The sequence below is a fragment of the Osmia bicornis genome, chromosome 5 (genome assembly GCF_907164935.1).
Source record: "Osmia bicornis bicornis chromosome 5, iOsmBic2.1, whole genome shotgun sequence".
In the NCBI taxonomy this organism is placed as follows: domain Eukaryota; kingdom Metazoa; phylum Arthropoda; class Insecta; order Hymenoptera; family Megachilidae; genus Osmia; species Osmia bicornis.
In genome coordinates, this window is record NC_060220.1 from 515,219 (window position 1) to 542,219 (window position 27,001).

At 38.0% G+C, this 27,001-nt stretch overlaps 4 protein-coding genes across 7 annotated transcripts; 1 reads left to right on the forward strand and 3 right to left on the reverse strand.

The window, feature by feature from the left end:
• Positions 1 to 750: 750 nt before the first annotated feature.
• On the reverse strand, positions 751 to 7,805 carry LOC114882690 (transcriptional repressor p66-beta). Of its 4 annotated transcripts, none has more exons than XM_029199623.2 (9): positions 7,250 to 7,805; positions 6,952 to 7,020; positions 6,243 to 6,523; positions 5,862 to 6,087; positions 5,519 to 5,801; positions 5,330 to 5,395; positions 4,646 to 5,079; positions 4,260 to 4,564; positions 751 to 4,173 (listed from the first exon to the last, which is right to left on the reverse strand). In XM_029199623.2, exons 2-9 carry the CDS (start codon positions 6,999 to 7,001, stop codon positions 3,917 to 3,919), a joined length of 1,902 nt encoding a protein of 633 aa, XP_029055456.1. In that variant the 5' UTR covers positions 7,002 to 7,020; positions 7,250 to 7,805; the 3' UTR covers positions 751 to 3,916. The 4 variants fall into 4 exon arrangements, with proteins under 4 accessions (XP_029055456.1, XP_029055453.1, XP_029055458.1 ...); XM_029199620.2 differs by having other exon boundaries at positions 5,510 to 5,801; XM_029199625.2 differs by lacking the exon at positions 5,330 to 5,395 and having other exon boundaries at positions 7,250 to 7,803.
• Positions 7,806 to 10,929: 3,124 nt separating this feature from the next.
• LOC114882662 (F-box only protein 33) lies at positions 10,930 to 23,443 on the reverse strand. Its single transcript, XM_029199559.2, has 6 exons — positions 22,993 to 23,443; positions 22,696 to 22,790; positions 22,021 to 22,608; positions 21,692 to 21,943; positions 21,422 to 21,617; positions 10,930 to 21,315 (listed from the first exon to the last, which is right to left on the reverse strand). The coding sequence occupies exons 1-6, from the start codon at positions 23,260 to 23,262 to the stop codon at positions 21,184 to 21,186; spliced, it is 1,533 nt and encodes a 510-aa protein (XP_029055392.1). The 5' UTR covers positions 23,263 to 23,443; the 3' UTR covers positions 10,930 to 21,183.
• A 271-nt stretch (positions 23,444 to 23,714) lies between these two features.
• On the forward strand, positions 23,715 to 25,451 carry LOC114882673. The gene is made up of 3 exons (XM_029199576.2): positions 23,715 to 24,490; positions 24,613 to 24,728; positions 24,797 to 25,451. The coding sequence occupies exons 1-3, from the start codon at positions 24,215 to 24,217 to the stop codon at positions 24,960 to 24,962; spliced, it is 558 nt and encodes a 185-aa protein (XP_029055409.2). The 5' UTR covers positions 23,715 to 24,214; the 3' UTR covers positions 24,963 to 25,451.
• Positions 25,450 to 26,991, reverse strand: LOC114882667. Its single transcript, XM_029199567.2, has 4 exons — positions 26,672 to 26,991; positions 26,277 to 26,600; positions 25,783 to 26,196; positions 25,450 to 25,707 (listed from the first exon to the last, which is right to left on the reverse strand). The coding sequence occupies exons 1-4, from the start codon at positions 26,984 to 26,986 to the stop codon at positions 25,492 to 25,494; spliced, it is 1,269 nt and encodes a 422-aa protein (XP_029055400.1). The 5' UTR covers positions 26,987 to 26,991; the 3' UTR covers positions 25,450 to 25,491.
• Positions 26,992 to 27,001: the final 10 nt, after the last annotated feature.

Sequence of the window (27,001 nt, forward strand, 5' to 3'; positions counted from 1 at the left end):
ACCCCTGGTGGTCCGCGTGCGTGCACGTAACAGACCGAGTTACCTCGAGTAGCCTAACACTCAATCGCTATCTTGCATAAGTTGAAAGTTTTACATCGAGTTTCTAAATATAGTACTTATCTTTCGACTCGCTAAACTGGTCCCCGTGTCGTTTTTTCTTTTTCTCGCTATTTCGTCGGACAGCCAGGAACTAAGATGCCGCGATAAATTTGTACCTGACTTAGTGAAACGTCCAAGACCCCGTGTAGGTCGTGTGTCGATCAACGTATGTAAATTCAATTTCTTTTTTCTTTTAATCTACAACGACACTGTGAAACGCCATCGAGAACTGAATAAAAAGAAAGAACAAAGAACAGAAAGAATGTTTAAGAGTTTGTAATGACGAATTCTTGAGCGTTCTTTAGGTCAATTTACAAACATAGTAAAAAAATTAATAGTACCTTCTAAAGACTAACGATCGCAGGCATAATCCCCCGCTCGTATCTTAACGATTACACTTAAAAACGAAAAAGAACGTTCGAACCTTGTACGTGACGGACCGGATGTAACACGCAGGCAGTTCAATTTCCTTTCTTTCTTTTTTTTAATACGCAAAAATCCATTGATCGATTGTTTACAAAGGTTGAAAGTTATTCTTTACAGTTAGGCAAAGATAAACATTTTTCTCTGTGAACGGTGTTACGCAATTATGGTATACATGTATACAACAGAGAAACAACGTTTCTGAGAACACAAATAAATCATCACTCGTAATACAATCATTGATTAAGCTTTATTCGTGTAGTCTCCAGAGTATTCGGTATATCTGTACTTTTTAGCTACTAATCCTAGAAAATTTGTGGATGTGGGGAATAGGGGGCAGAGAGATTCTCAGGTAGCCAGACTTAAGATACGGTGTACGAACATTTTTGGACGTAAAATTCTTGTTCTTGTTCTTGTTATTTTTTTTTTCCGTTGAACAACATTCGAGACGATCCGAGTATTAATTTTCTTTTCTTTTTACTATTTTTCGTTATAGTTCGCGTTCTGCGCCCTCACGAAATATCAATTTTTTTTCCAAGTACTTTCCAAAAATACTGTTTTACAAATTTCGAGGTATTGCTTTAGCCGTGTGAAATTATAACTTCGATCTCTGTTTTCACACTACCGTCCTGCATTGTCGAATTTGCAACGATAAGACTGTCTATTTTTATTTATAAAATTATTAAGTTTCGCACTTGAGAGCGGTTCAGTTCGTAAACAGCACCACGCAGAGATGAAAGACAAGACTAGAAAAGGAAGATAGGAAGAAACGTAGCGGTTGTTTTCTTTCTTTCGAATCTTACAGGCGAATTCGAGGCAGTCGAGTATGAGTGATGGGTACACCTGCGTGCAACTGAGGCTTCTCTTAAAAGAAAAATGTAGGGGGAGCAGTTTCCCGCCATTTGCCTTCATTTTTCGGGAGTCTAACCTAGAACTTCCGGTCTTCGCATACGAAAGGACATTGACAAATAAGACGAGGTTGGTGGTACACTTTTTCCTCCATGTTTTCTTTCAATTAAGAAAAGCCTAAATTGCACGCTTCGCTTTATTCATCTTTGAAAGAACGATATTTCGCACGAAATAAGGGAGGCTGGTGAATAAACGCAATTATTACAAAATAAATACGAAAATCTATCAAGGTTAACACCGCACCTACCGCTGATCAAATGCAACGGACAAACACTGTCGGTTTATAATCGAATGACTAAAAATTGAATCGAGTAATCCCCATAAATATGTAGGTTATGCGTTAAGAGGCCATGCTCTCCCTTATTTTTAGCGATCAACGAATAAATACGAGCAAATCGTGTTAACGATTAAGGTGGATGACAGCGGTAGGCAACAATGACGTTTGACAATGACATTATTTCGATTCTCTTACACAAAAAACACAGATCTTGATCTATTATGCGATCGTAGACTTACTACGGTGTTACATGTATTATTCAAGTTATGAGCTCAAAATCTATCCACGTAGTACAAAGAGAAGAGAGAGAGAGAGAGAGAGAGAGAGAGAGAGAGAGAGAGAGAGAGAGAGAGAGAGAGAGATAGAAAGAGAGATAGAGAGATGATTATGCTATTTTAGTTTATTAACTTGTATCATATACCGAGAAATATCAAGACTACAGTAACTATATATTTAGTGATTCGGAAATGTGACCAAGATCGGTTTAGCCGGAATCAATGAAATCAGATTATTTAGTGGGGGGTTTTGTAATAAGTATTGCTGGGACGTGTGCCGGAGATATTTTAACTCTTGTGAGTGCAGATACGTTATTTTTTTTGCTTTCCTTTTCTTTCAGAGAGGATTTCGTAAAAATTCGGCGTGTTGCCAACTTGATCGTTTTCTTTTTCTTTTCTTTTCTTTTCTTTTTTTTTCAGAAGAAACTTCGGATACATACGACCTGTTAAATTCTTTAAATACTTTTACATCGATGTGACACATGTAAATCAATCGCGCTTAAATTTTACACCCTAATCGACAGGTTTTCGTTCTTTCATATCTCTTTTTGTTTTTTTCTTCTTGTGTTACATATATATATAACATATATATATCTGTATATATATTATATATACATATTTAATATATGTATTTCCTTTTCGTTTAATTTAAATCTTCATCGCCGGAAAAATCTTTGTTTTAAATACATTCTGCGCCTCTTATACGAACCAACGACTTATTACGAAATTTCTACCATTTGTGCGCGAATGACACTCGTGTCACTCTAGTTTAAAAAACACGCTGAATACGTATCCTATCTTGTACCGACAAAAAACATTACTATCACTCCCACATTCATTTGCCTGACTATCACTGACGCACACTTTCATTATAAAGATCATCGTTTTTCTTTCTTTTTTTTTCTTTTCGTTTTGTTTCTTATCGTAGCCTACAACTCTTTCCTTGTTATAATCGTCTTAAAAATACTCACAGTTTGAAGAAAATAAAGAGATATACACAGAGTACAGGTACCGCCGATGGTTGCAAAAATCATTCAAAACCAGCGACAAAGGTCGGCTTAACTATATAAAAGGGCCTAAAAAGATCCCACCATTTTTCCTTTTGCTTCGCTGCTGCGTTGAAGCGCGCGCGTACGCCTTTTTTTCTCTCCTCGTTTATCACTACTATATCGTTAATCAACCAATTTATAAATCACGTAACACTCATTACTGTCCTTAGTGCCTTATAAATGTCCACTTGGTTCTTTATACGTGTACGTATATAATGTTATAATTGAAGCAATTATATTCGTTCAGGTGCATCCAAAAACCATTATGCACTTTACTCCAATCGATTGACATTATTTATCTATTTTCCGTTGCGGTATCGTTCGATACCGATGCAAGAAGAAAACAGATACCGTTGTTAAAAACCAATTACATCGATCATCTTTTTTTTTTCCCCCGTCTGGTTTTCATTGGTTGCAAATATTCTTTCTTTCTTTCTTTCTTTCTTTCTTTCTTTCTTCCGTTTCTTTCGTTTTGAACCACAAAACAAACGATGGTAAACATGTATCTTAACTGAAAGCTTAGCTTCTCCGAGACGGTGAAACCTTCGGGTAACAATAAATTCACACTCACACGTCAATGCGTATTCACAAATGATGATCCAAGTAATCCTTCTTCACAATGATACAGGAAATACAGTCTGTCCATTGTTTTCCGATTTTGAGCATCACTTTATAATAAAAGATACCAATCTCGTACGATTGGTACATTATCCTATAAACTGCCCTGAAGACGTGACTGTCACATTCCATTACAATATTTCCCCTTTAGTACGACGTCGTGGAAAAAAGAATGCGAGTATCCTTGCTTCTCGATATTCCTCTAACAACACAGCTCTGCAATTTCATTTATTTGCATTTACTGTACGATCTCTAAATGCGTCTGGTTACGTTTTCCAATTATGCGGGTGGGCCCGTGGCGGAGCTTGATTGCCTTGCGCTTGAGACGCTTGCGACGGGATCATGTCAAGCAAATATTGGCGTTGCAAATCTGCCGCTTGTCGTTGTAATTCAGCGAGTCCCTTACCGCCGGCCTGCGCCATTGCTAGCTGATAAGGATACAATATTGAGGTAAATGGTGGCATCATATGAGCGGGAAGAGGTTGATGAGGTGGTAGACCTGGTACAGGATTTTTTGCCAGTTCTGAAATGAAAAATTCATTAACGTTCGTTAAAGCACAACGTTACGATAAGATAAATTGTTTCGATAAAGGACATTTACGGACATACCTCTGAGTAACTGTTGCTGTAATGCAGCTGCAGCAGCAGCATGATGTGGACCAAACTTTCCACTCTCTGCTAATTTAACCAAAGGATGCTCTTGTAGTTTCGGGGCTGGTGGAGTTGGGGCTAGCGTCGGCGCTGGTGGTACTTGCGGTGGAGGGGCTGGTGGTGTTGCTACTCTTCTTGTAGGAGTAGCTGCTTTAGGAACTGGTTTTGGAGCTGGTGGATCTGGACTTGGACAAGCTGCTTGTGCCAACCTTTGTTCTATCTCTTGTTCCTGTTGTAATGCTTTCACGAACGCCGTTTTTAACCTGGAAATGTATCGATACGCGTTAGCAAATATCTTGTACTGGTTCTACTTACCATCTTTCACGAATACCAACAGAACGTACCGATTAGTATGCTCTGCTTTGAGAGCCTTCTTAACGTTCGTCGTTACACAGTGTTCACATATGACTCTAGGATCACGACCTGCCGGAGGTCTCTGGAAAGTTGCATGCTGTCCTCTCGGACCTTCTTTTTTGCCACCAGTCACCGGTTTCTCCCACTTCCATACAGGTGTGAAGTCCGTTTTACATTGAGTGCACTCGAACGGTTCCGGAGGTGGTGGAATGGCAGGCTCTTTAGTGATAAAATCAACTACATGCTCCAAGCCGACCAAATATATAAACTCCGTGTTGGAAGGATTTGGTACAAAGTGCATCTCTGGTGGCGGAGGTTTCGGAGGTGGTATTTGTAATAACGTTTTTTCCAGTTGCTTTCTCAAAGCCAATTTAGCAGCCGCTTGACGTTGCGCGGGTGTTTGATTATCATCCCTTGGTCTTTCCTACAATTTCAAAATCGAACATTAGGTACGCGTACATCGAATCAGATGCGTTGTAAATAAGTTCTCTATAAAGTAAAGTAGCAGTGTTATAATAAATGCAATACACAGGAAGGAGAAGATGGAAGATAAGAGGGTTAAATACAGCACAAAAAGTAATATTATTAAGGAAGGCCAAAGAAAGATGGTACAATGTTTAATAAAGAATTAGACTGGCAAGAGACTGTACATATACTTTTACTGGTGGATATACCTGTTCTGAAATCACAGGTGTGCTTAAGGATGCGGTGGTTTTATTTTCTTGAGATCCAACAAGCAGCTTTGTGTTTACAAAAACACAATTCACGGTTATTTACATAGTTTACAAATAATGTAAACGAGTATAACACTTTGAATAATAAATTTATTTAAAAAAATATCGGGCGAATTGTACCTTACTTACTTGATGTGCCGGCGAGGGAGTAGGATCTTTAGTGGACCTCTCAGTTCTGTCTGCCGGTGCATGATAATTTGATACATTTGGTGTCGCGCTCGGTGGTCTGCCCCTGCTAGGATGAGGTGGTTGCGGTATGACCATGTTAGGTGGCATTCCAGTACTAGAAGTAGGGCTTCGACCAACTGTAGGTGGTAGTAACATTCCAGGTGGAGGAGCATGTAAACTGCTGCTCCTACTTGGCGCGGGTTGTCCTCTAAGTAAAGGTGGTGGTGCTTTTGCTGTCCTAAGACTAAAAAGCAAACGCATTATTCCAATAACTACGAATATAAAATGTATTGTAATCTTTTACCTATGAGCAGCTTGTTGTACCGGAACTGGTGGAGGTAATTTACTGGGTACTTTGGGTACCGCAGCAATATTCTCCTTCAATTGTTGAGATTGTCTCAACTTCTTTAACAACACCAATTTCATTTCCTCAGATCTAAGTTCCTCCCTTAATTTTCTAAGTGTCCTTTCGCGTTCGGCTAATTCATCCGATGACAACTCTTTTATCGGTGGCAGTGGGGGCATATCACCTGATAAACATTAATTTCAACTTCTGTTAGTCATACGATATAATCTGCACAAAATACCTGTTAAGTATTTATAAAAATGTAATATGGGTATACGTGTGATTCTACTGAACCTTAGTATCGAAACTATAAATAAATTTGTTATTTTTATCGTTAACCTTCATCACTGTCCGCATTTCCATTCACGTAACCATTTATTCTACGTTCATCAGGAGTCTCTGCATAACTTATTTCAATCCTAGGTCTAAGATTACGGCGTGTTTTTCTATCGTCCCCAGATTTTGGGGCCAATATGCCTCTTGCTGCATTTTGAATGTTACGCGCTTCAGGCATGTTGTTATCCACGTTAGAACTTGCTGACAAATGTATGCCTAAATCCAGTGGACCTCCTACGTCACCAGAGTTAACAGTGATCGATGGAGAATTTCTCCTGCCACTGCTGCTGGAACCATAATGTATCATGGTAAAAAAAAAATATATATATATATATATATATATATTTTAATTGAACAAAAGAAATAGTGTAATAGCATAAACTGAATATGTAAATAAATATACATTGAAATATGGAAAACAGGAAGAAGTTGAAATGAATTTGCATAGAAAAACTAGTATTTGCCATAACTGATAAGGAAACTTGTATTACTAAAAATGATCTTATCATGAAATATTATAATGCATTGCATACTTCTATTGTTGATAACTAGAGTGTAAAATAGCCTCATTTCATAATCAGAATGACGTAAACAACAGCAATTTTAAATTGACACAGTTTTTAACAATGTACCTTTATAGAATATTATGATCAACTGGTTGGAAACAGTTGGAAAAACATGAATAAAAAAAAGGATTTTTCTTATAATTCACCTAACACTCAAGTCCACCACCGCATCCCCGTCCAAATCCATGGCTTCCATTCTTTGAAATGCAGAAACTCTATAAAACAAAAAAAACACACACATACACAAGTATTTATTAATAACTTCGATTAATCTGGTTGATTTTATAATTGGATCGATTTCAACAATAACGACGAACGAGATTTGGTAGGAAAAAAACACTACCAAAGAAGCGAACCTCAGGCGAATGTGTGCGAGAGGGTTTCGCAATGACGTGATTTGAAAGCGATAGAAAAGATTCGCCGGAATAAAAATAACTGGGTTACCAAAATCTCCGTTGGAGCATTCCCGTTCATATGCACCGGGGCATCGTGTTTCCCTGTAATTTCGATGGAAGGACCGTTCAAAAGGAACGAAGGACGCGGTCACAACACAGTAGACACCACCGGTAACGCGATCAACTCGCGGACTAAAACGCGCGATGAAAGATCGTGTCTAGGTTGGAAGGCGGGCGATCGGCCGATATCCACGGAAGCAATGTCCTAACCTAACCTCCGTGGAATTCAAAGATGTACAAGGAAGAATATACGTTCTTCGAGATCGTACACGAGGAATAATATTGGCGGGCTTTATTGGGCCGCCGGCAGCGCAATAGGCCGTATGCCCTTCAGGTTCCCCCGATTTACGGAATCTTTTCGCAAGGAATTTCGTGGCGGTACGAAATCGAAGAATTGAATTTGATGCTTCGGAAGTGGCGTCTCGGCACAATGGCAGCTAAGCGTAGCGGTACAAGACTGTGGAAGGGGGGAAGGGTGCCCTGTACCGCGAGGGGAGAGGTACGGTCGCACATTAATTATTTCTCCCCTCACCCCGTCGACGACGGTCTAAACCCCCTACCACACGAGTCAGCCACACTCACCCACACGAGCGACATCGGAACGGGCTAGAAACCAATCTCTTTCTCTTTCCCTCTTCCCTATCACCCTCCTCCTTTCTCTTTCTCCCGTTCTCACTCTGCGGATTTTCCCGAATTTCGTCTCCGTACTTCTCCCTTGCCCTCGCCTCCTCCCCGCGCCCTTATGCCCTACGGAAAATCGATTTTTCGACCGAGTCCCCACTGCCGGCCTTCCCGACCGGAGGGACGAAGGAGTTGCAATGTTTTTGCAATGTATTTGATATCGTCCACGCATCTCGTAATTACTATTGTATCGAGAAACCGAGCGCGACCTCTAGGTAATACGACTCTATTTACTCCTCACTTTTCTTCCTCTCTGTACGCTTGCGAGTAGTACCATCGAGAGGCCAGTGTTTTCAGCAAACACGTTCTTTTTTCTTTTTTCTTTCAAATACCCACCATCTCTCCGAGAACACGCTTTTAGAACATCCTAACGCAAAAGCATTAACTAGTTCACGGAGTTTCTCTCGGATCTCCCGCCTTGCACACTTTCCAGATCACGTGACAGAGTAGGATCTAAACTCTCGAATTGATGTCACAGCATTTTTAATTTCCGTTTCGTCACTTTACTCTTCGACCGGCAAAGAAGTATTCTATAGAAATTCCAACCTTTTTTTTTTTTTTTTTTTTTTTTGGTCGACGATTTCATTGAACGATGCGTATCGAAGAAAACGAGATATACGTATACATGAAAGAATTTTCTACTTTGTTGTTAAAAAGCGTTTTCCTGTACTGTGTTAAATCAACAGGAAGTAACGCGCGATGTAAATGGTGCAGAACGCTGGAACCAGTAGGCAATACGTAAAGCGACCTACGGCAATCTTACACTTTCTTCCTAACCTAATAAACGAATGCCACCGTTGCATTAAGTCGATGACCTAATCTTATCGGCAAGTCAATTCGAAAGCGAGTCAAATTATTCGATTCAAAACAGAAACAATAGCTCATCGTTTATTCCGTAATTTCTCGTTCAACTGGTATACACGATCATCGATAAAAAAAGAAAGAGAAATAGTAATAAAAAAAAGCGCATGCAAGCAAATGGTATAATAGTGATCATATTGGTAATATGTATCGTATCAGTTCGATGTCTCATCGTTTATCGTTTCTTTCTTGCATATTAATAAATTGCTATTGCAGCTTCGTCATTATGCGTGTCGTGGTTGATAAATAAAAAAGCAGCATCAGAATTTATTATTCGAAGGAAAAAGATGGAAATTATTCGATGAGGATTAATTAGGCATGCGATTGAAAATATCGTGGTTCGGTGTCGAATGTACTAATACAAGGAATGCTCGTGGCCGACGTGTGACGCCAGCTCGCACGACGACGACACGCGACTGATTCCTCTTTATGTTTCCGCGTGCACAACATATTTGCTACTACATTGATAATCGCACCTTCCCTGTAAAACGATGCACCGAGTGTTTTGACCCCCACACACGGTCTTATATACGCCTCCCGCGTTCAGGAAGGCATACGTACCTGAGAGAGGAGGTAAATCAAAGTTGCGGTCCGAATTTTGTGCGAGAATCGTTTTGACATACAACACGATCGCACAAAACGGAGAGCAGAGACATGTAGATAGGGCAGGCACGGTGTTTAGGCAGACAAGGCAGCCGGTCGCTTTCCACTCCACTTCACTCCACTCCACTACGATATATTACACTCTCTATACTATCGCTTACGTACAATGACATGGCGCACACCACATCACTGCAGTCAGTGCACGCGTACACTTTGCTTCCCTCGAGAGTCCCTCCCTATCACGAGCACACTTCACCGCCTCGCGATCATACACGCACGATTTCCGCATGTTTGCACGAACCTTTTTCGTGTGACATACCCGAGCATCAATTTACTCATCCATACACGAGCAGAAAGTTTTTCTTCCGTTTACGCGAAACAACGTTCAATCGTTGGTTGGGTCCGGGGTGAGACGTGGCCAGCAGCAAGTGATAACCGCGAAACGATCGTCGGAATCGTCGAATCCCAGACACAACCTTGAGCCGCTACCTTCCGCGCAAGGAGAAAAAATTCACACCGCCTCTGCGCAAAAATTAACGAGAGTGATTCAATATGGCGGCCTTGTCCGCCGTTGATGTCTTCCCCTCCTCCATCGCTCGTTTCGCCGGGCATCGTCGCCGTCGTCACACTCCCCTGCCCCTGTCCCTGTCCCTGTTCCTGTCCCGGCCACTGTCTCTGTCTCCGCATCGGAGGTGTAACGCCGTGGAAGGGGGACAGGGTGGCAGAAGAGAGGAGGGGAGTAGACAGTGGATCTTGTCGCCCCCGTTGGCCCCCGGTATCGTTTGTCGGGAAAGCGCCGCCAGCTACGGGGCTTACCGGAAGCACCCCACGGACTTTGTAAATGCTCTACGAAAGGGGCTTGACAGTCGTCTAAACAAATCCACGTGCTTCTGCGCATTCCCTTCCCTGTCGAACCTGCACCGGTAACCGCCAATCGGGCACCAGCCACGATGGATTGGAGGGTATTTCAAATCGAATCATTTCACAAGACACCGTTTTCTCAGCAGGGCTTTACACTGGTTCAACTCTCGCTTTACCAATCCAGATCTATATCTTATTATTAGATATAAAATGTGACATTTGATTCGAGATTAACATTCAAACAGATGGAAACATTTCACGCGAGCAGTGATAAGAAATAATCGGATTAACGATAATAGAATGTAAGATTAGAGATAAAGTTTCAAAGCTAAATTTAGAGTCTTTGTATCGTTTAGAGTCTAGAGTGAATGAATGATACCAGAGTATTTAGTGGATTTCGATAGATGACCATACCAGGGGAAGATTTCACGAATTTCAGCCACCTCTAATTCGGATGTGAAATAATTTTAATTAGTCAACTCCGATACATTACTTACTGCTTAACTGAAAGATTAAAAATGAACAACTCTTAATTGCGGGACACCTATTTATAGAAATGATCATTTGTTTACTCGGATAAAGAATGCTATTAATTTTCTACTCTTACCTTTTTCTCTTACAAACTATATCAGCTGGACAGATAGCAGAATAAAGACGACGACGTTTTTATGCCATGCACGATTTATTTAATCGATCGATACATCTTTTAAAAATTGATTGATACTTGAGAAAAACATTTGATTTCTATCATCGAAGAAGTGGTGTAAAAATCAGATACCGGCGTACAATTCTACGGGATGTCGGATCGAAAGAATACTGATTTTTACGTGACAGATTTCACTAGGTTTTATCGCGCCATATTACAAATGCTCGTTCGAGACTCTATTGTCCACGTAGAAGAAACATAGTTAAAAGTAAAAGAAACGTACAATCGTGGACAATTACGGATATTAGCTGCGTTTACGATAATAGATTTCTATCGTTCGTGACAAACGCAATAGCTGACTTTGAAAATCCTTTTTTATTATATAAGCTCATCCATCGACGAACCAAAACGAAGAAAACTAAAGGAAAAGTTTCGGTGTCACGAACGACAGAAAAACTAGCTGGCCGGGAGTAAGACAACAGGCGCAGTACACGAGAGAATTTTTATAAATACACATAGTTCGCTGCAACAGGCTGCAAGCAGATTGGAAAATCGTACTGTTTAAGGAACGTATCGTATTATCGGGTGTCAAGGTGTCGCACAGGGGCAATCGAATCGAACGAAAATCGACGTTCGTTAACAAGAAAAAATAAAAAAAAAAAAAAAAAAAAAAAAAATAGATACAAGATCGTATTTATGTACGAAGGTGTAAGTACAGCTTCTAGTTTACCTGCTCGTTCCGGTTGCCCGCGTGTACCTGTGCACCTGGAGCGTGATTTCACTGAAATGGACGATCAACAGATAACGCGTTGAACGTACTTCACATTTACAGACAAAACATTGTTAGTACCTATATAATATATATACACATCTATACAGGGTGTCCGGTCAGGTATTCGATAAACTTTGTCCAATTGTAAAGAAGAAAATTCATCAAACACCTCACCGGACATCCTGCATAATGTCGAGGATGTATTCGACCATTTCGTCGTCCAATGATTCCCGCCGAGACTACCTCTTTTGTCGTTAACCCTTTAAGTGCTATGAAATGTCAGACCCTTCTGGAACGTGCTGATACAACTGATGAATTTTAGGTATTCCAAAGCCTACTCTTACAGTTCGATCAAATATTATTTCATTTATTCAGATTAGCTCATTTATGGTAATATTTTTGTGTTTAAGGGAAAAGTAGAAACAAGATCCTACCCTAATCTCTGACTAATGGAACAATCCTTTCCCCTACACTTACCCGAAACTGTAGAATCTAAAGAACGGAATAATATTTTATCCAACTACCGATCTAATTACCTAGCGTTTTGTCAAAAGTATTCAGCACTGAAAGGGTTAATAAGTTCGATCGCGCGCGAAGAAGAGAATGTTAGAAAATCAGGTACCACGTTGAATACCGACAAGTCGGTTTCGCGAATGTTCCTCGGCAGGTTACATAGCCGGAATTATATCTCGCTATTAATTGCATGCCGGTGCATAGAACAGGAGAGACTTTCCCTGTTCTAATATGCTCTTTGCAAGATGCAACAGAACCGAGATGCTCGATGTCGAAACGTTCGGATCCGCGTGCAAACGGAGAAATTGGACCGCGAAAGGTCGAGGGCAGTAAAGATATTTATTTTTATTTTCCCTTTGCACGGATATATTGCAAGAAGAATAGGACGATGCAACATGTTCGACTTGCGATTTCCTCTCTTCACGCGCTTGCACAATGTATACGCACTTCCGGTAATCAATGACTCTATCGAAACGAGTTCAACGAACTGTTTCCGTTTTAACGGATTAGGAGATCGACTTTGAATTCGTCCACGCGATTTTTCGCCGTTCGATTCACTCGCTGTCCATGGTGGTCCATTAAAATTAACTTTCTTTCGGTGCCTTCGCGATTTAACCCTTTCGCCGATTATCTTCTAGTTCTCGTTAATTATATATCATCGTAGCGAAAGGGTTAACGAAACATCGAATCGTTGAATCTGAAAAAGGTGAGAGGCACCGAAAGAAATTCGCCTGAATTTTTACGAACTTTCATGCAAACTTTCTTTATGAAATTTACGTAACATTGAAAGTTGAACAATTTAACACGTTGATTGATACAGCGAAGACGAGTTGTAATATACATTGATACTCACAATTTATTTATTTATTTTTTTTTTTTTTTTAGGTCAACGTGTTAATCGCTAACGCGTTGACTACCACGGTACACTGGATATCAAGAATGAACTTTTTATCTAATTTTTCTATTTCCAATTAACTTTGAATTAACTGAAGATTAATTTCGAGCGCGGAGAAAGTCTGCACCATTTGGCGAAGATTGCATTAGGCTGAAACTCGTGGCAGTCAAAGCGTTAGAATTGCATGTTTGTCAACGAGAAAGTATCATTTTAATACTGATATCTATTTCATAACGAAGAAAATTGTAAAGTGTAGGACGCCAAGCAACACCTGTTCACGCATCGAAGAACACGATGGAACTCCGGTTCGATACGTCTTATGAAATAATTACCTCGTTACACGACGCTTTTTTTATTCTCCTTTCTTTTAGAATTCAACTGTTCGAATACTTTCAAGTATTTAGACGCAGAGTCATTTCTACGATCGATTAACCAAATTTAACCACGAATGGCGGTCGCTGAGACAGTGATTAAATTTAATGTCAGACTGTTAATTAAGTAAAGTTTATCTTCAATGATGGATACATCTGATTTTAAACTATTTACCAAACCACCATTCCTGTAGATTTTTCGTTGAAACATTTCAATTTTTAATTTCGATCCAAGCACCATTGTATAAGCTCGGGTCAGATCGACCCATCTCCGCCATTCGGGGGTTAATCCGAGCAATGACTTTGAAGAGGAACCGGTAAAAGCGTTCCTTTCAACAAGTTTAAGCGTCGTTCACACACGCACGCACACACATATCGATTCTCGTTCGTTAGTTTGTCATCGTCAAGTAAAATAACTTGGAAAGTAACGAAGAGATACGCAGAAATTGATTGGTTCCTTTATTTAAGAGATCTTAAATCGAAACGTTCGTGCGAATCAAACCAGTTGACAAATTACACACGTCTTAAAATCAACGCGAGAAACGATTTTCATTTCTGTTTAAAGAACTCCAATTCCAACTACTTTCTTTCTCTGTACACTTCATCGAAGACATTAGATTGCTGCTAAAGTTCCATCGAAAAGTGTAAATACTGGGTCATTTTTGACCTACATCTTTTCACGAAAAAGATCCAGATAAGCAGTAAATATATAAATACGAAAGGTGTAAAACGTCTAAGACCACGAATAACAAAACGAAATAACAACCGATGTATACATTGTATATAATTAAAAAATATATTTGTAAAACATTCCATTTTTAAACCGCAAACATTATCAGATAATATTTCGCGTTAATAAAAAATTAAAACATGTATAACGAAAATTCAGCTATGGGGTTAAAAGTGTCCTATATCGTGTAGCGTTAAAGCAGATAGAAAGAAATATATGGCACCAACAAACTTCCACTTAAATCGCTATACCGTGTAATTTTATATAGGAACAAAGATTCTACACAGCTGTTATACAACTTGTAATTTAAAATTTCACATAAAATATTCTAAAAAAAAGATCTTAATTCTCACGTTTTTTTTTTTTTTTTTTTTTTTTTAATAACGATCAGAGAACTTATGCAGCAACCTAATGTTTAGGCAACGTTTGCAAAGTCGCGCGCGCATCTTATCGTTTCAGTGGAAAACTCGCGGTGCACCGAACACAGGTTGAAAACACGTTCTGCTACGATTAAAACTGTGTCGTGCATAACAGAGGCCACGTTTTGTCCATTAGTAGTTCACGATAACGTCGCTTTTTCGTGTTTCTTTCGTTTAAACAGCCGAGAGAACACGTCTGGATTAAACAAGAGGTACCCGATTATTTAACAGAAGGGTCAACCTGTTAACCGGTCGAGACGAGTCGACTCGTTGATTTCATTGATTTATATTTTCGGCAGGTAACAGTCAAGTTTATCAAGAGATCTTTTACGGACAAAACGAATAAATTTTGAGAAAGAGATCGAAAGATCAACCCGGTCAACGCGTTAACTCGCGCGCGGTGTGTATGTACAATATTTGCGCGCATTCTATTGCACTTTGTAGATATCGCGATGAAAATGTTAATTGCAACGGATCGCGTTCGCGCGTGTCGTTCGAAGGAAGAATGAAAAATAACAGAAAGTGCTGTTGGTGAAACGACACGAATCGTTGAAATGCAAGTCGACCGCGATAATTAGGAAATATACAAAACTAAACGCTAAAACTACGACGTTTTCTTTTTTTAAACGTGGAATACCGAGACAACCGGCACGGCGTAAGGTTGGTTCGCGCGAACGAAACCGATTGAGCACTGTTTTGCGTTGAAACAAATACGCGCGGTTCTAGTAAACGCGAAACGCTCTCTCTTTTTATTATTCCTTCGTTTTCGGCTTCGAGTATCGTTATTATTGTAAATAATAATGATAACGGAATACTCGAGTGAAAGAAGAAGAGGATAAAAAAAATCAAGAGTTACGCGAGGCAATAACGCGTCTCGAAGATAACAATTTACCCCACTGTCGAGGAATCTCCCCGTGCATTCTCAGTATTTTTAGCGCGACGGAACGAGAGTTGTGATTCACTCGCATAAGTGTTGCTCCGCTCCCGTAACGCGTTTCTAAGTTAAATCCGATTCTCGCGGAGAAAAGAAACTCATATCGAATCGGAAAAACAAATCTCCAGGACCGTTGTTTTTCGCGTCGTTTTTTTGGTTTCTTAAACACCTTTCATTGATCACTTTGCTACTTTGCATACACGCGTGCGCTCGTTTCTATGAGCTAGGACTTTCACGTTCCGTTAATTAATTAAACGAGAATACAACGCTACAAGAAGACATTCATCGTTTTTTTTGGGCCCGGTCACGTTGATTTTTTTTTCTTAATATTCTCTCTTACATCGAAAACGTTTGTTTTCTCCCCCTCCGTTCGTAATGGAAGAAATTACACGGCGGATTAAATTCCGTCTCCTATCTCGCGATTTCGACCACAATAAAAAATAGCTTGCTCGCGTTCGCTATCAGAGCCCTTAATAAACTTATATACATATCTAAACGCTGTTTTGGTAATATCTTTATTAATATTGTTTTACGGTGTCGATCGAGGAGCGCGCGAATTTATGGAATATCGTTCTTTCGTAGTTGATACACGGCGGTAAATTCGAGTAAATTTGTGTTATCCGTTCAAACGGAGATTGTCCGAGGACCGTTTTCGTTTCACGTTGAATTCAGTCTACCATCGTTGACGCTATATTTCTTGCCTCCGTTTCCCTCAACGCGGAACCATCGTTTTTGAAATTTACCGCCATACGTGTTTCACGCCTGCCCCTTTCGATTGGAATGAATTATACACGCGTACTTGTAAATTAATATTTGTATAGATATAAGATATAGATATATATCTATATATGTATATGCATATATATATAAAAAAAAAAGAAACGTTGTTGGTGCAGTGTCTGAAAAGCGTTTTTTTTTTTTTTTTTTTAAAACAATCCCATAAACAGAACGAATCAACGAACGAACTTGTTTGTACGTAACATCGAACCGAATGCTCTTTGTTCGCGTGAAATATGCGTTTATTCGTAATTGCCGGTTTCGTTCTATCGATCACTTAAAACCATCTAAATTTTTTGTTTCTTTTTTTTTTTCTTTCTTTCATCTTCTTTAGGAACTTATAATACTATACTCGTGGCGTACGACGTCCTGACTTATCCTGAGGTCACGTGGGAAATCGGAACACGCGATGCGCGTAACTTCGAACAAGGATCTCTTCTTTTTGTTGACTCGATCGGATCCGTTTGAATCAGCCCTTTCGTGTAAACTAATTCGTTCTTTCAACCTAACACGACAGCGACGATTCCTCTGCTCGAAATTAATCAAGGTATATTAAATTAATTCTATCGATATCACGAGAGGCTAAATAACGACGGTAAAGATTACACCGCGTAACCCTTTCATTCTGGCAGCTTCGAGTGGAATGTCAGATAATTTGTTTTAAGTAACGTTCGAGTTTGATATTCCGATCGTTCGAAGGAACACGAAACTTTAATTAAATGTTTCCTCGCTTGGCAACGATAACATATTATTCGATTGAGAAGCGTTCATCGAAATCCACACGACAGCCGAGCGATCGTTCGAACAAGGATGGTCAAGACGGTTTTGTACCCACTGCATTAGTTAGACCGGGCTATCTCGTCGAAAGACGGTCACGACGAACATTTTTCGCACAATAGATCTTCTAAAAGCATCTCTAAACATTTTCTTTTTTGTTAGGAATTGCATATCTCGCGTATCGTTTTCCTAATACACGTAGGATTCCGTCTTTCCCCTGTACTTTTCTCTTTCGCTCTTCATTTCTATTTTTTTTTATTTTGTTAGATTCTTCTTACTTTCCCCCCTTAAAACGCACGCTTGATCTCTTTCTCTCTTTCGCCACCTATTCTCGAGCACCCTTTCTAAGATTTTATAATTTTTTTTTTTATCACAGATGTTTTCTTCTCGATTTATCGTCGCCCCTTATTATTTATCTATAGCCCACTCGATATAACAAAAGCAAGGACACGCCGTGGTCGCGTTATTTCCCTTGCTGTTTCGTTCGTCATGGTGCTAATTATTATCATCTCTCTCTATCTCTCTCTTTGCTATACGTAAGATTTTCTTTGTCCCGCTGAGCCGACACGATCACAGATCTCCTCGTCTTGTGCCATCATTTTTTTTCCACGCGCAAGAATACACACGATTCACAACTAAGGCCTGCCTTAGTACAAAAATATACATTCGCTTCTTAAAAAATAGATCTTAGCATTCTGTACTGGCTAGCGTTCGTTTGATATTATACAGTATTTTGATTCTTGGCAGGCTGCTTAAAGTTTAGTACATATTTTATCGGCTACGAGAACCACCGGTCGAGTGAGCTCTTTTTTTTTCTTCTTCTTCTTTTTATTCTTCACGGGGGCGTTTGTTCGATCTAAACACTAGCTGGCGCACCATCCCTTCGTTTTTTTTTTGTTTTTTTTTAATTAAAACGACGCCGCATATTCATAAATTCGGTGTTCGCGTGGCTGAAATCATCAAGGGGCGAATCGACGAGGGCCGCGAGCTAAGACGGAAAGCTAAAACGTACGTGTAGTAAAAAGGAAACCGTTAAACGAGCAACGATCGTGGAGACAACCATTATACATTATTCGATAAAGTACAACAGATTGCAAAGTAGGCTTCCTTTAATTATAAGTAAACGTAGGGAGGAGGAAGGTTTGCTTTCTTCTCCTACGCTTTCTTGTTAACCAGAGAAAACTTAAATCGCAGCCGGTCGTACACGCACACGCAACATCGATGTGATCAATTTCGTTTCGATGATTCGCGAACGATGCTTTCCGTTTAGTCGGGATCGTCCTCTTTTGCTTTATGAATATGAGGTCGGACATTTGGCGACACGTGCAGCTCACCTAACTAGTGTAATACCTTTCCCGGCAGGTTCAGTCTTATGCTTGGTTTGTCGCGACGCGTTTATATCGATATTAATGTGTAATTGGGTTGTGCCCGTTTGGTTAAGCAGCTGCACGAATGCCGTTCTTCTTTCTAAAGACTTTGTACACAGTGAATTCGCAGAGATGGTACTACGTATCTTTCGATACCTGGTTTTTTTTTTCTTATTTTTTTCTTCGTTTTGTTTCTGCATCTATTATTCATTTGGATATCATCGTTCTTATATCCGAACGCGTATCATCATCTTTCGTTAATTCCGTTCTCTCTCATACGTTATCATTTCGCAACGTCATATGTTCTTTCACTCTTTCTCACTCTCGCTCTCTCTCTCTCTCTCTCTCTCTTTAGACTCATACGCCGGGCACCGTGCCCGCGAGTATACTGTTTATGCGGGACTTCGTTCGATTACAAAAAAAAGGAAAAACCACGAGCAAAATTAAAAAAAAAAAAAAAAAGGAAAAGAAAAGAAGAAGAAGAAGAAATAAAATCGAACCTGTTCGCGCAACAGTGATAGTTGGCGAACAAGTTTGCGAATTTTCATGACAAATTTGCCGGACTTCTATAGAACAGAATACACGCGCACGGAATACGAAATGAAAGGGCACGAGAGCGCATACCTTAATACGGCGCGGGCATTTTTTGGCGAGAGACACGGCCAGGTGTTCCAGCGAATCGCCGAAAAATGTCCATTAAGGTGTCTACGATTATTTTCTTATGGTGGCTGTCGCGTATCAGATATTTTTTTTTTTCGGTAAATTTATTCTTACCGCGACTCAGGTACATGTTAAGGCCCGTTCATCTTGTATAACAGCTTAAATCGTTTAAAGAAATAGTTTTTCACGTTATCTTGTGCCTAGCCCTTAATCGAACCTTTCTTATTTTCTTTTTCTTTTTTTTTTTTCGATTGCCTTCGAATAAACACGGCTATATATTATTTCGCTCTTCACTTTTCTCTTCTTCTCTTTCCTTTTTTTTCCCTCCTTTAAATTCGGGCGCAACTCCGCGATTTTTGCGCGTGTCCAATAATTTTAAACGCATGAATGTATGTACAGAACCACATATAAAAAAAAAAAAACAATGGTATATACGTGACTACAAGTACGATACGTGACGATGTAATAATAATTACATAAAGGCTCGAGAGAGAAAAAAAAAGAATGTAAATAACCTTTCAGAATAACAAACTGTATACACGGTTGTTCTTTTGGTATTATTTCTTTGTGTTCTGGTGGATCACCATTTTTTGTTTTTCTTCTGTTTTAAACGTTCAAAATCGTCATTAATCGCACGACAGAAATAGATGCATGTGGCATCCAAATATTTAACATTTAAAGATCGACAGATAATACAGATATACATACATTATACACATACACGATTAGCAGCTAAATTCATCTGATTTTTTTTTTTTTTCTTCTTTTATAGATAACTACAATTGTGTTCGTTTTCAGCGGTCGCTAAGAGCACGGTGAAGAGACGGTACATATTTTGTTTTTTATGGAGGTTTATACAGGTTGTTTAACAGGTCATCGAAATGATGTATCATCACCTCCATTCTCTACTACGATATACAAACTCTGTTTTACCACGTACCACCAGATTAACCGCACTCTTCTCGGCGCACATTCATTTAACATTTGTACAAGAGCGTCCGATTGGTTTTGGTATTAAAAATAACCTCGGATCGCTGTTCGACTTCTTAATCGAGTGCATCTTTGTATATCTGCTGCACAAAACACCGTTTAAACTCTTTCGCGAAGTCTACTACTTTTTTTAGTTACTCTTTCTTACACTGCATGCTCTTGGCGCTCGCTTGATCTAAGTTTCCCATAGAATTGGAAAAGTATTTGTTAACATGATTTTTTGTTTTCTTTACTTACATACGTTTGGAATTTCGTTACGGTTGCCAGTGGCTCATGGTGTGAAATCGGCCCCCTTTTCTTCGTATTTTCTTCTGGTCTCGTATTCTTCTTCTTTTTAACTTGGTAGGATGATCGCCCCTTACCGGTAGTACATTTGGCTTCGTGCGTTTGAATTCCGCTTCTTTCATGACATCGTATGTCACACACACTCAACGGTCTCTTCTTGGTAAGACCTCAAACGTTTAATGATGTTTGATTTTTTTTTTTTTTTAAATACTTTTCTTTCCTAATATTCATTGATGAGAGGAACGATCATTAATACATATATTGCTCTTGTTCCGAGACCACCACTGTTAGCAATGAAACGTGATTCCATTACCAAAGGTTTTTCAAAGAGAAAAACCAATGCGAATCGCTTCATTCTCCGTTCTGATAAACAAAGACAGGGGGGTTGATTCATACTTAATTTCGATACCCCGTTGTATCAATTCAAGAAAGACATAGTTAACTATGGCTTATCACGCTCTCGTAAGAACTGATAAAATCATTGTAAAGAACAACTTGTGTGCGTTTTTAATGCTCGCCGTTTAGAACTGGAGCTGTGTTTTCTTACCTAACAGGCAATATTGTATCCGTTAGTTACTGGCATTGAACTACGAATTTACACATGTTCGCTGTTCGATGTTTTCATCCGTAGTTCCCATAAAAACAAATCTTATAGAAAAATAAAAGATTTAACTTTTATAACTTCACTTCTGAGAATGTAGCTCGCCCAGAAATTGTTGGAGATGTCAGTGTACGATATTTGGGAGTAATTTTTGTTGTTTTCATTGCATTGTGTTGAAAATTACTTCTGGTCGCAAAGGACCAATGGCATGATAACTTCTCTACTGTCACCTCCAAAAGCATTATTTACAACTGGAGGTAAATCCGCGTCGCTTAATAGTTTCCACCGACGCCCCATTATTTCTTCTATTTCCTATATAATTAAACACTAATAAACTCGATGTAAGACAACTAAGAAAATCATGATTTTGTTAATCTCAAAAGATACGTAAATATTTAAGAAAGGTATAAAAACTTACATGTGTAATGGTTTCAGCCATATGCCAGGATTCATTGTCAGATGCAATATATCTTTGTGCAAACACTAATGATTTCAGAGAGCATCCACGTAGACGCGCAATAGCTAGCAAGTTTTCTTGGTAATATTTGTGGCCAATGAATACAATTTCCACAAGTTTAGTACACTTCCATGCAACTAACACTAGTGGATCAGGGCTGTAGCAAAGTATTAAATGTATTTAGTAATGAAATAGGTAGAAAAAAGTAGCATAACGCAGAATATTGTTCACCTATCAGGATCATCTGGGTCATGAGTTGCTGGTTCAAATGTTATTCTAGGTTCCATAGAATCAATCCATATTAAAGACTTTAAAGTAAGCGAATACCAGCTAGATAGTCGATGTAACGCTCTGATATTAACATTTTCGCAAAATAAAACTTTTAAGTGTGTTAGAGGCATGGAAGGTCGTAGTATATCGGTGTCTAACATTTGAATACCGACATAAGAGTGTATAAGATTCAATCGCAACTCGCATTTTGGGCTGAAATTAAAGAAATCTAATGAGATACTTAAATTGTTTCGTCGGAATGATCACAGACAAATTGTCTCGACGCTTACTTTTTTTGAATAAAATTTTGCCAAGCACTGTCCGTTGTTCCTAAATAATGGTCATTCCAACCGTGCACATGAATTACAAGTCTTTCCATCGTGCCATTATCTAATGCTTGTAGTAAATAATCAGTTATAAACTCATAATCTAGAGTTAAAATGGATAATCTGACAAAGGAACTAAAAACGAATTCATAATCGAATTGCAAAAAATCGTAATCATCTGGTTCGTCTCTAACCGATGCTAAACTAAGAGTTGTCAAATGTTTAGCATGGTGTAAACGAAGAGGTTCCAAAAGCACAGCTGCGCTCGCCGTTAGTTCTTCTATGCATCCTAAACTCAAAGCTTCTAAACGATTAGACGTCTCGATAATTTTTACAAGAGATTTGATCAGCGGAGTAGTATATCCTGGACTGTCATCATTGTCATCGTCGTATTCAAACGAGCTACTGCTAGATTCCAAAAACAATTTACGTAGTTGCCTGTTACAACTCAATTTCTTTAAAAGAGATAATGCTTCCTCTACAGAATGGTTCGGGGTATCACAGCGAATTGTAACTTCACGCACGCTAAGTCCAAAATTTTCTCCCAAACATCTGAAATGAAAAAAAAAATTAAATAGAAACGATGCACTGACATTTAGATTGATATACAATACGTTATATAGAATAATCTTTACGTACTGAGACCACAATATACTGTCTTCATCTTTCAGAGCAAATGTAATTTTTCTCCAAAAACGGGGATGAAATAAAGTATACCTCCAATTTCTACAGACCTGTAGAAATTTATTTTAATGAATTATTTTTAATGTTTCTTTGTAGGATGACAGATACGAAAATAAGTATAGACGCGTAATTAAACTACGTAACAAACAAAACTCGAAAGAACACACAAGATTCGACGTAGAAGTTTGATTACCCACAATGTCAGGTCAGAATTTAAACGGCCTTGAGGAGGAAAAAAAAATTCAAGAATACCTGGGAGGCTCTTAACCGGCAGTTGTGTGGTAAATATGAGAATATTTCCTGCAGGATAACACTTGGTAGGTTATCCCAGCACGGATTATTGTCCTCTTGCGCCATTTCTGTCGTACGATTTGCACCTTTGTAGGACGAACAGCTGTTTGCCTTCACTGAAGACAGCTGCCCCTCGCACTTTCTTGACGTTGCCTTCTCTGTCGCGTCACTCTCAACCGAATTTTTTAACTGTTCCAAATATACAACATCCCCATTTTCGGCGCGTATCATATTTAACCAGTTATAGGCGACCTATATCCTGGATTTTCTTCGCAAAATCCTTCGGACTCGGTCACCCGTTTGTTCGAGGCGAGCCTCCTCTACGAATGAAAATAAGAGCCTGACGTGTATTGCGCTCTTACCCGTAACTTCCAACAGCTTTGACTGTCGTACGGGTATGTATGTATGTATGCTTATACGCATGATACGCGTCAAATTCAACTTTCTCATTGGTTAATCTTCTACGCATGTCAACTACGGATGGCGTGTAACATTTTGACAACCGCACGATACTTATTCTACGCTCAAATCGGATAAATTTCGCTTTTTAATTGTACATACATAATATTTACATGAACTGAATAAACACTGATAATTAAAGTCAAGTTTCTTCGTTATTTTATTATCACGTCGGAACTGGTTGATAATTTTTATGACAGTATAATAATGTTATATCATATACATATATGTATAAGTTGTCAAACAAATACTATGTTATTACGTATAAATCGAATAATGTGATCCAAAGAATAATAGGCGTATAAGGTAGACGCATTTTTTCATATCTATAGCTATCATAAATCTGATATGAAAGATGAGTAATATTAACACTTGTACATATACGTTTTTTTCCTTATGAAAAACCTTTCTTCATTGAAGTTGTGACTATTTTGGATAGTGGAAGACAGCTTTCAAGTGTAATACGAAATAAATTTCGAAAAATACATATAAGCGATTTGTTGATATATTCTGCGATCTATATTTAACCATTTTGCGTAAATTGTTTTGATCGTGTGTATATGTGGTCAATACATGTAATATACCGCGAAACAGCAGTGAAGTCAAAATGTGTTGAGATGGTAGTCGCTTATGCCGGGTAAACACGGAGCCCGCGATGAAACGTCAATGCATAGTGCTGAGCTATTTTCCTTCTTAGAATTTATTTTACAAATGACACGGAACAATGACGAGCTCGAGGATCCAGATAATAAAATACTTTATATTTCTGTCGATCTTCCTATTAGCACAGAGTGCAGTATGCGATGGAAACTTTAGGGTAAATAGGACTGTACCTGATGGAACTGTAAAAAAAGATAACGCACATAATTCGTTAGAGAAACAAAAAGTACCGCAACAAGATGCAACAACGATTCATGAGGGTAATAAAACGGTAAACGATACGACCTTAAAAGCAGACGTTAATAAAACTAATACACAAGTCACAGGATCGCGAAAAGAGGTTAGTCTTTAAAATAATGCAATGTGATTTTTCAGTTTCTGCTATTCTCTTTGAAATTTTATAAAATTTAATTCAAAATATATTTTACTTTATGCGCATATTATTTTATTATTTTTCAACAGCATGTGGGCGAGGGACATACAACTTCTTTAAATGTTGGAGCTCTGAAGCGTGGATTTTATGTGTTTGTGGGCCTAAGTGTTCTTGTCATGGCCTATATCGTGTTCCGTAGCTTTAGGTATATAATTCCTATTCATTTGTATCAAGATTTTTTAAACTGTGTAGTTAAAAACAAATTTTTTACAGATTAAGTAAAACACGTGCCCAAATGGTCAGAAAGTATGGTGTTCTTACACACAGACAAGATGTTGAAATGAGACCATTACCGTTAAGCGAAGAAGATGATGAGGATACTACTGTTTTTGATGCCAGTAATGTTATGACAAATAATGTTCAACATCAAAATTTATGAAGTAAATCAGCATAGAGTATGCTGATCATACTATCGTATAAATTTTTATTTGTACAAGAAACTTTCTTCAGAATTGATGGTATTTAAAAAGTCAAAGTGTACATCACTTTGATACACACAATATTTCCTGATTATTTTTTCATATAAAACTGCTTGTTTGCATCTTTTAAATTCCAATATCAGATATAAATTCAAAGATGCACTTATCTGTATAAATGATGCTTTATGGCAATAGATGTTTTCTATTAAATAAAAAATGAGATGTTTTTATGACACTTCTCTAGTTTCTTAATATAAGTAAGTAATGAAAGAAACAAAAAAACTTACATACTCGTTGCTTATAAATGAATAAATGATGAGTATCTATATCTACTCTTATACAGACTATATTTTAAGTAAACTGTGTTGTTATAATTGAAATTATACAAATACAGATTGTCTCTATTTTATTTAATGCCACATGTTTAATAAACATTATCTATAAAAATATATTTATCTGAATCTTTTATTAAATATAAATTTATAAAAGTTACAAAAATCCTTTTTGAACTGCATGAACAATAACATCAGCCAGTCTAAGTCTTCCACTTTTTGACTTAATATTTGACAGTGTCCATATATCAGCAATGTCTACTGCAGTATCATCTTTTATAGCATCTAAGTCGAATATATTAGATTCGTCTAACAGACTCATTGGAATAATCTCCATTGCAAATACTAGACCAAATAGAAATTGTTCTTTTACCTACAATTATTTAACTTGATTAATATTATCAAAAGATGTACATCACTTTTGATGAAAGACATAAACGCGATTCACCTCTTCCATAAATGTACTCCATGGATATATATTTTCAGGTTTTGATCCAAGCAATCTTATAGTTTTACAAAGTTCGTTGTGATAAAATTTTAATAATTCATCAAACTGTGTTTTCCAAACAATTTTATCGGTGCAAGCATAAATAAAAGTTGATATATCTAAAACTGGACTTGCACATCTTGTCAACTGAAAATCAAGCATTAAAGCTTCGTTTTCGTTTGTCTTTCTGGCCATAAAATTTGGAACCCAGCAATCACCTTGGATTATCACAGACGTTGCATGATATTTACGATTACAAAATTCAGCAACTTTTTCAAACAATTCATCAAATTTGTAAGAATTAAACTTTTTTTCTGCTTCACTGCCAGGATATTCCATAGCTAAAGCATTCTTAGCAATACCTACTAATCTTTCCTGCAGAAGTACTGAGTTAATTTTTAAATGTTCCATAACAGTTAATATTCTATAATTAATAACAATGATTAGGATATTACATAAAATCTTTTATACCAATCCCAATGATTCATACTGAAGTATGTTTCATCCAAATTTTCTATAGCTTTCATAAATTCTTCTTTTCTTTGATCTTTACATGCAAAAGAAGTTGCATGGAATTTTGCTATAGTTTTTAAAATCATCATACATTGATTTTGATCTAGGCAATTCTGTCTGTCTATAGATTTATATCCTAAAGTAGTTACATCTTCCAATGTTATGTAATCATTTTTACCATCCATAACAGAAACAAAGTGACGTGGTACACATAATATTTGACTTTGTTCTTTATCTCTTACAAATTCTTCCAATTTAGGGAGCACCTGAAAGAGGTATACATGCTATCAGATACTAGATGAGTTTGTAATAAAAATAGAATCAAAGTAATTCTCACCTGAGTATAAAATATAATCTCATTGTGAAAAAAATCTACACTTCTATACGTGTTTCTTCTACCAATATTTTGTGGTAAGGATTTTACCACCAAACTAACTTGTATTTCTTTACCATCAACAATCCCATTAACTTTAATTTTATTAACAGTTGATAAATAATTATCACCTTTAGCACTGGCTTGACCAAAATTCCAACTCAACACATTTACTTCTGTCCCATTATGTACAGTACATAATATGTTCTTTAATGTTTCTTCTGTGAAATGACTGCTTACATCCTTTAATTTTCCATAATCTTTACTAGTATTAGACATGGTAATAATTCAAAT

Excerpts from the sequence above, each read along its gene's own strand:
- LOC114882673 (XM_029199576.2), top strand. The coding sequence starts at position 24,215 with ATGACGAGCTCGAGGATCCAGATAATAAAATACTTTATATTTCTGTCG. Across the intron at positions 24,491-24,612 it reads TCACAGGATCGCGAAAAGAG|CATGTGGGCGAGGGACATAC; the intron begins GTTAGTCTTTAA and ends ATTTTTCAACAG. Across the intron at positions 24,729-24,796 it reads ATCGTGTTCCGTAGCTTTAG|ATTAAGTAAAACACGTGCCC; the intron begins GTATATAATTCC and ends AATTTTTTACAG.
- LOC114882690 (XM_029199620.2), bottom strand. The coding sequence starts at position 7,001 with ATGGAAGCCATGGATTTGGACGGGGATGCGGTGGTGGACTTGAGTGTT. Across the intron at positions 5,080-5,329 it reads CACCTGTGATTTCAGAACAG|GAAAGACCAAGGGATGATAA; the intron begins GTATATCCACCA and ends TTGAAATTGTAG. Across the intron at positions 4,174-4,259 it reads ACAGCAACAGTTACTCAGAG|AACTGGCAAAAAATCCTGTA; the intron begins GTATGTCCGTAA and ends TTTTCATTTCAG.
- LOC114882667 (XM_029199567.2), bottom strand. The coding sequence starts at position 26,986 with ATGTCTAATACTAGTAAAGATTATGGAAAATTAAAGGATGTAAGCAGT. Across the intron at positions 26,601-26,671 it reads AGATTATATTTTATACTCAG|GTGCTCCCTAAATTGGAAGA; the intron begins GTGAGAATTACT and ends TACCTCTTTCAG. Across the intron at positions 26,197-26,276 it reads ATTGGTATAAAAGATTTTAT|GAAAGATTAGTAGGTATTGC; the intron begins GTAATATCCTAA and ends GTACTTCTGCAG.
- LOC114882662 (XM_029199559.2), bottom strand. The coding sequence starts at position 23,262 with ATGATACGCGCCGAAAATGGGGATGTTGTATATTTGGAACAGTTAAAA. Across the intron at positions 22,609-22,695 it reads GACAGTATATTGTGGTCTCA|ATGTTTGGGAGAAAATTTTG; the intron begins GTACGTAAAGAT and ends TTTTCATTTCAG. Across the intron at positions 21,316-21,421 it reads TGGCTGAAACCATTACACAT|GAAATAGAAGAAATAATGGG; the intron begins GTAAGTTTTTAT and ends TTAATTATATAG.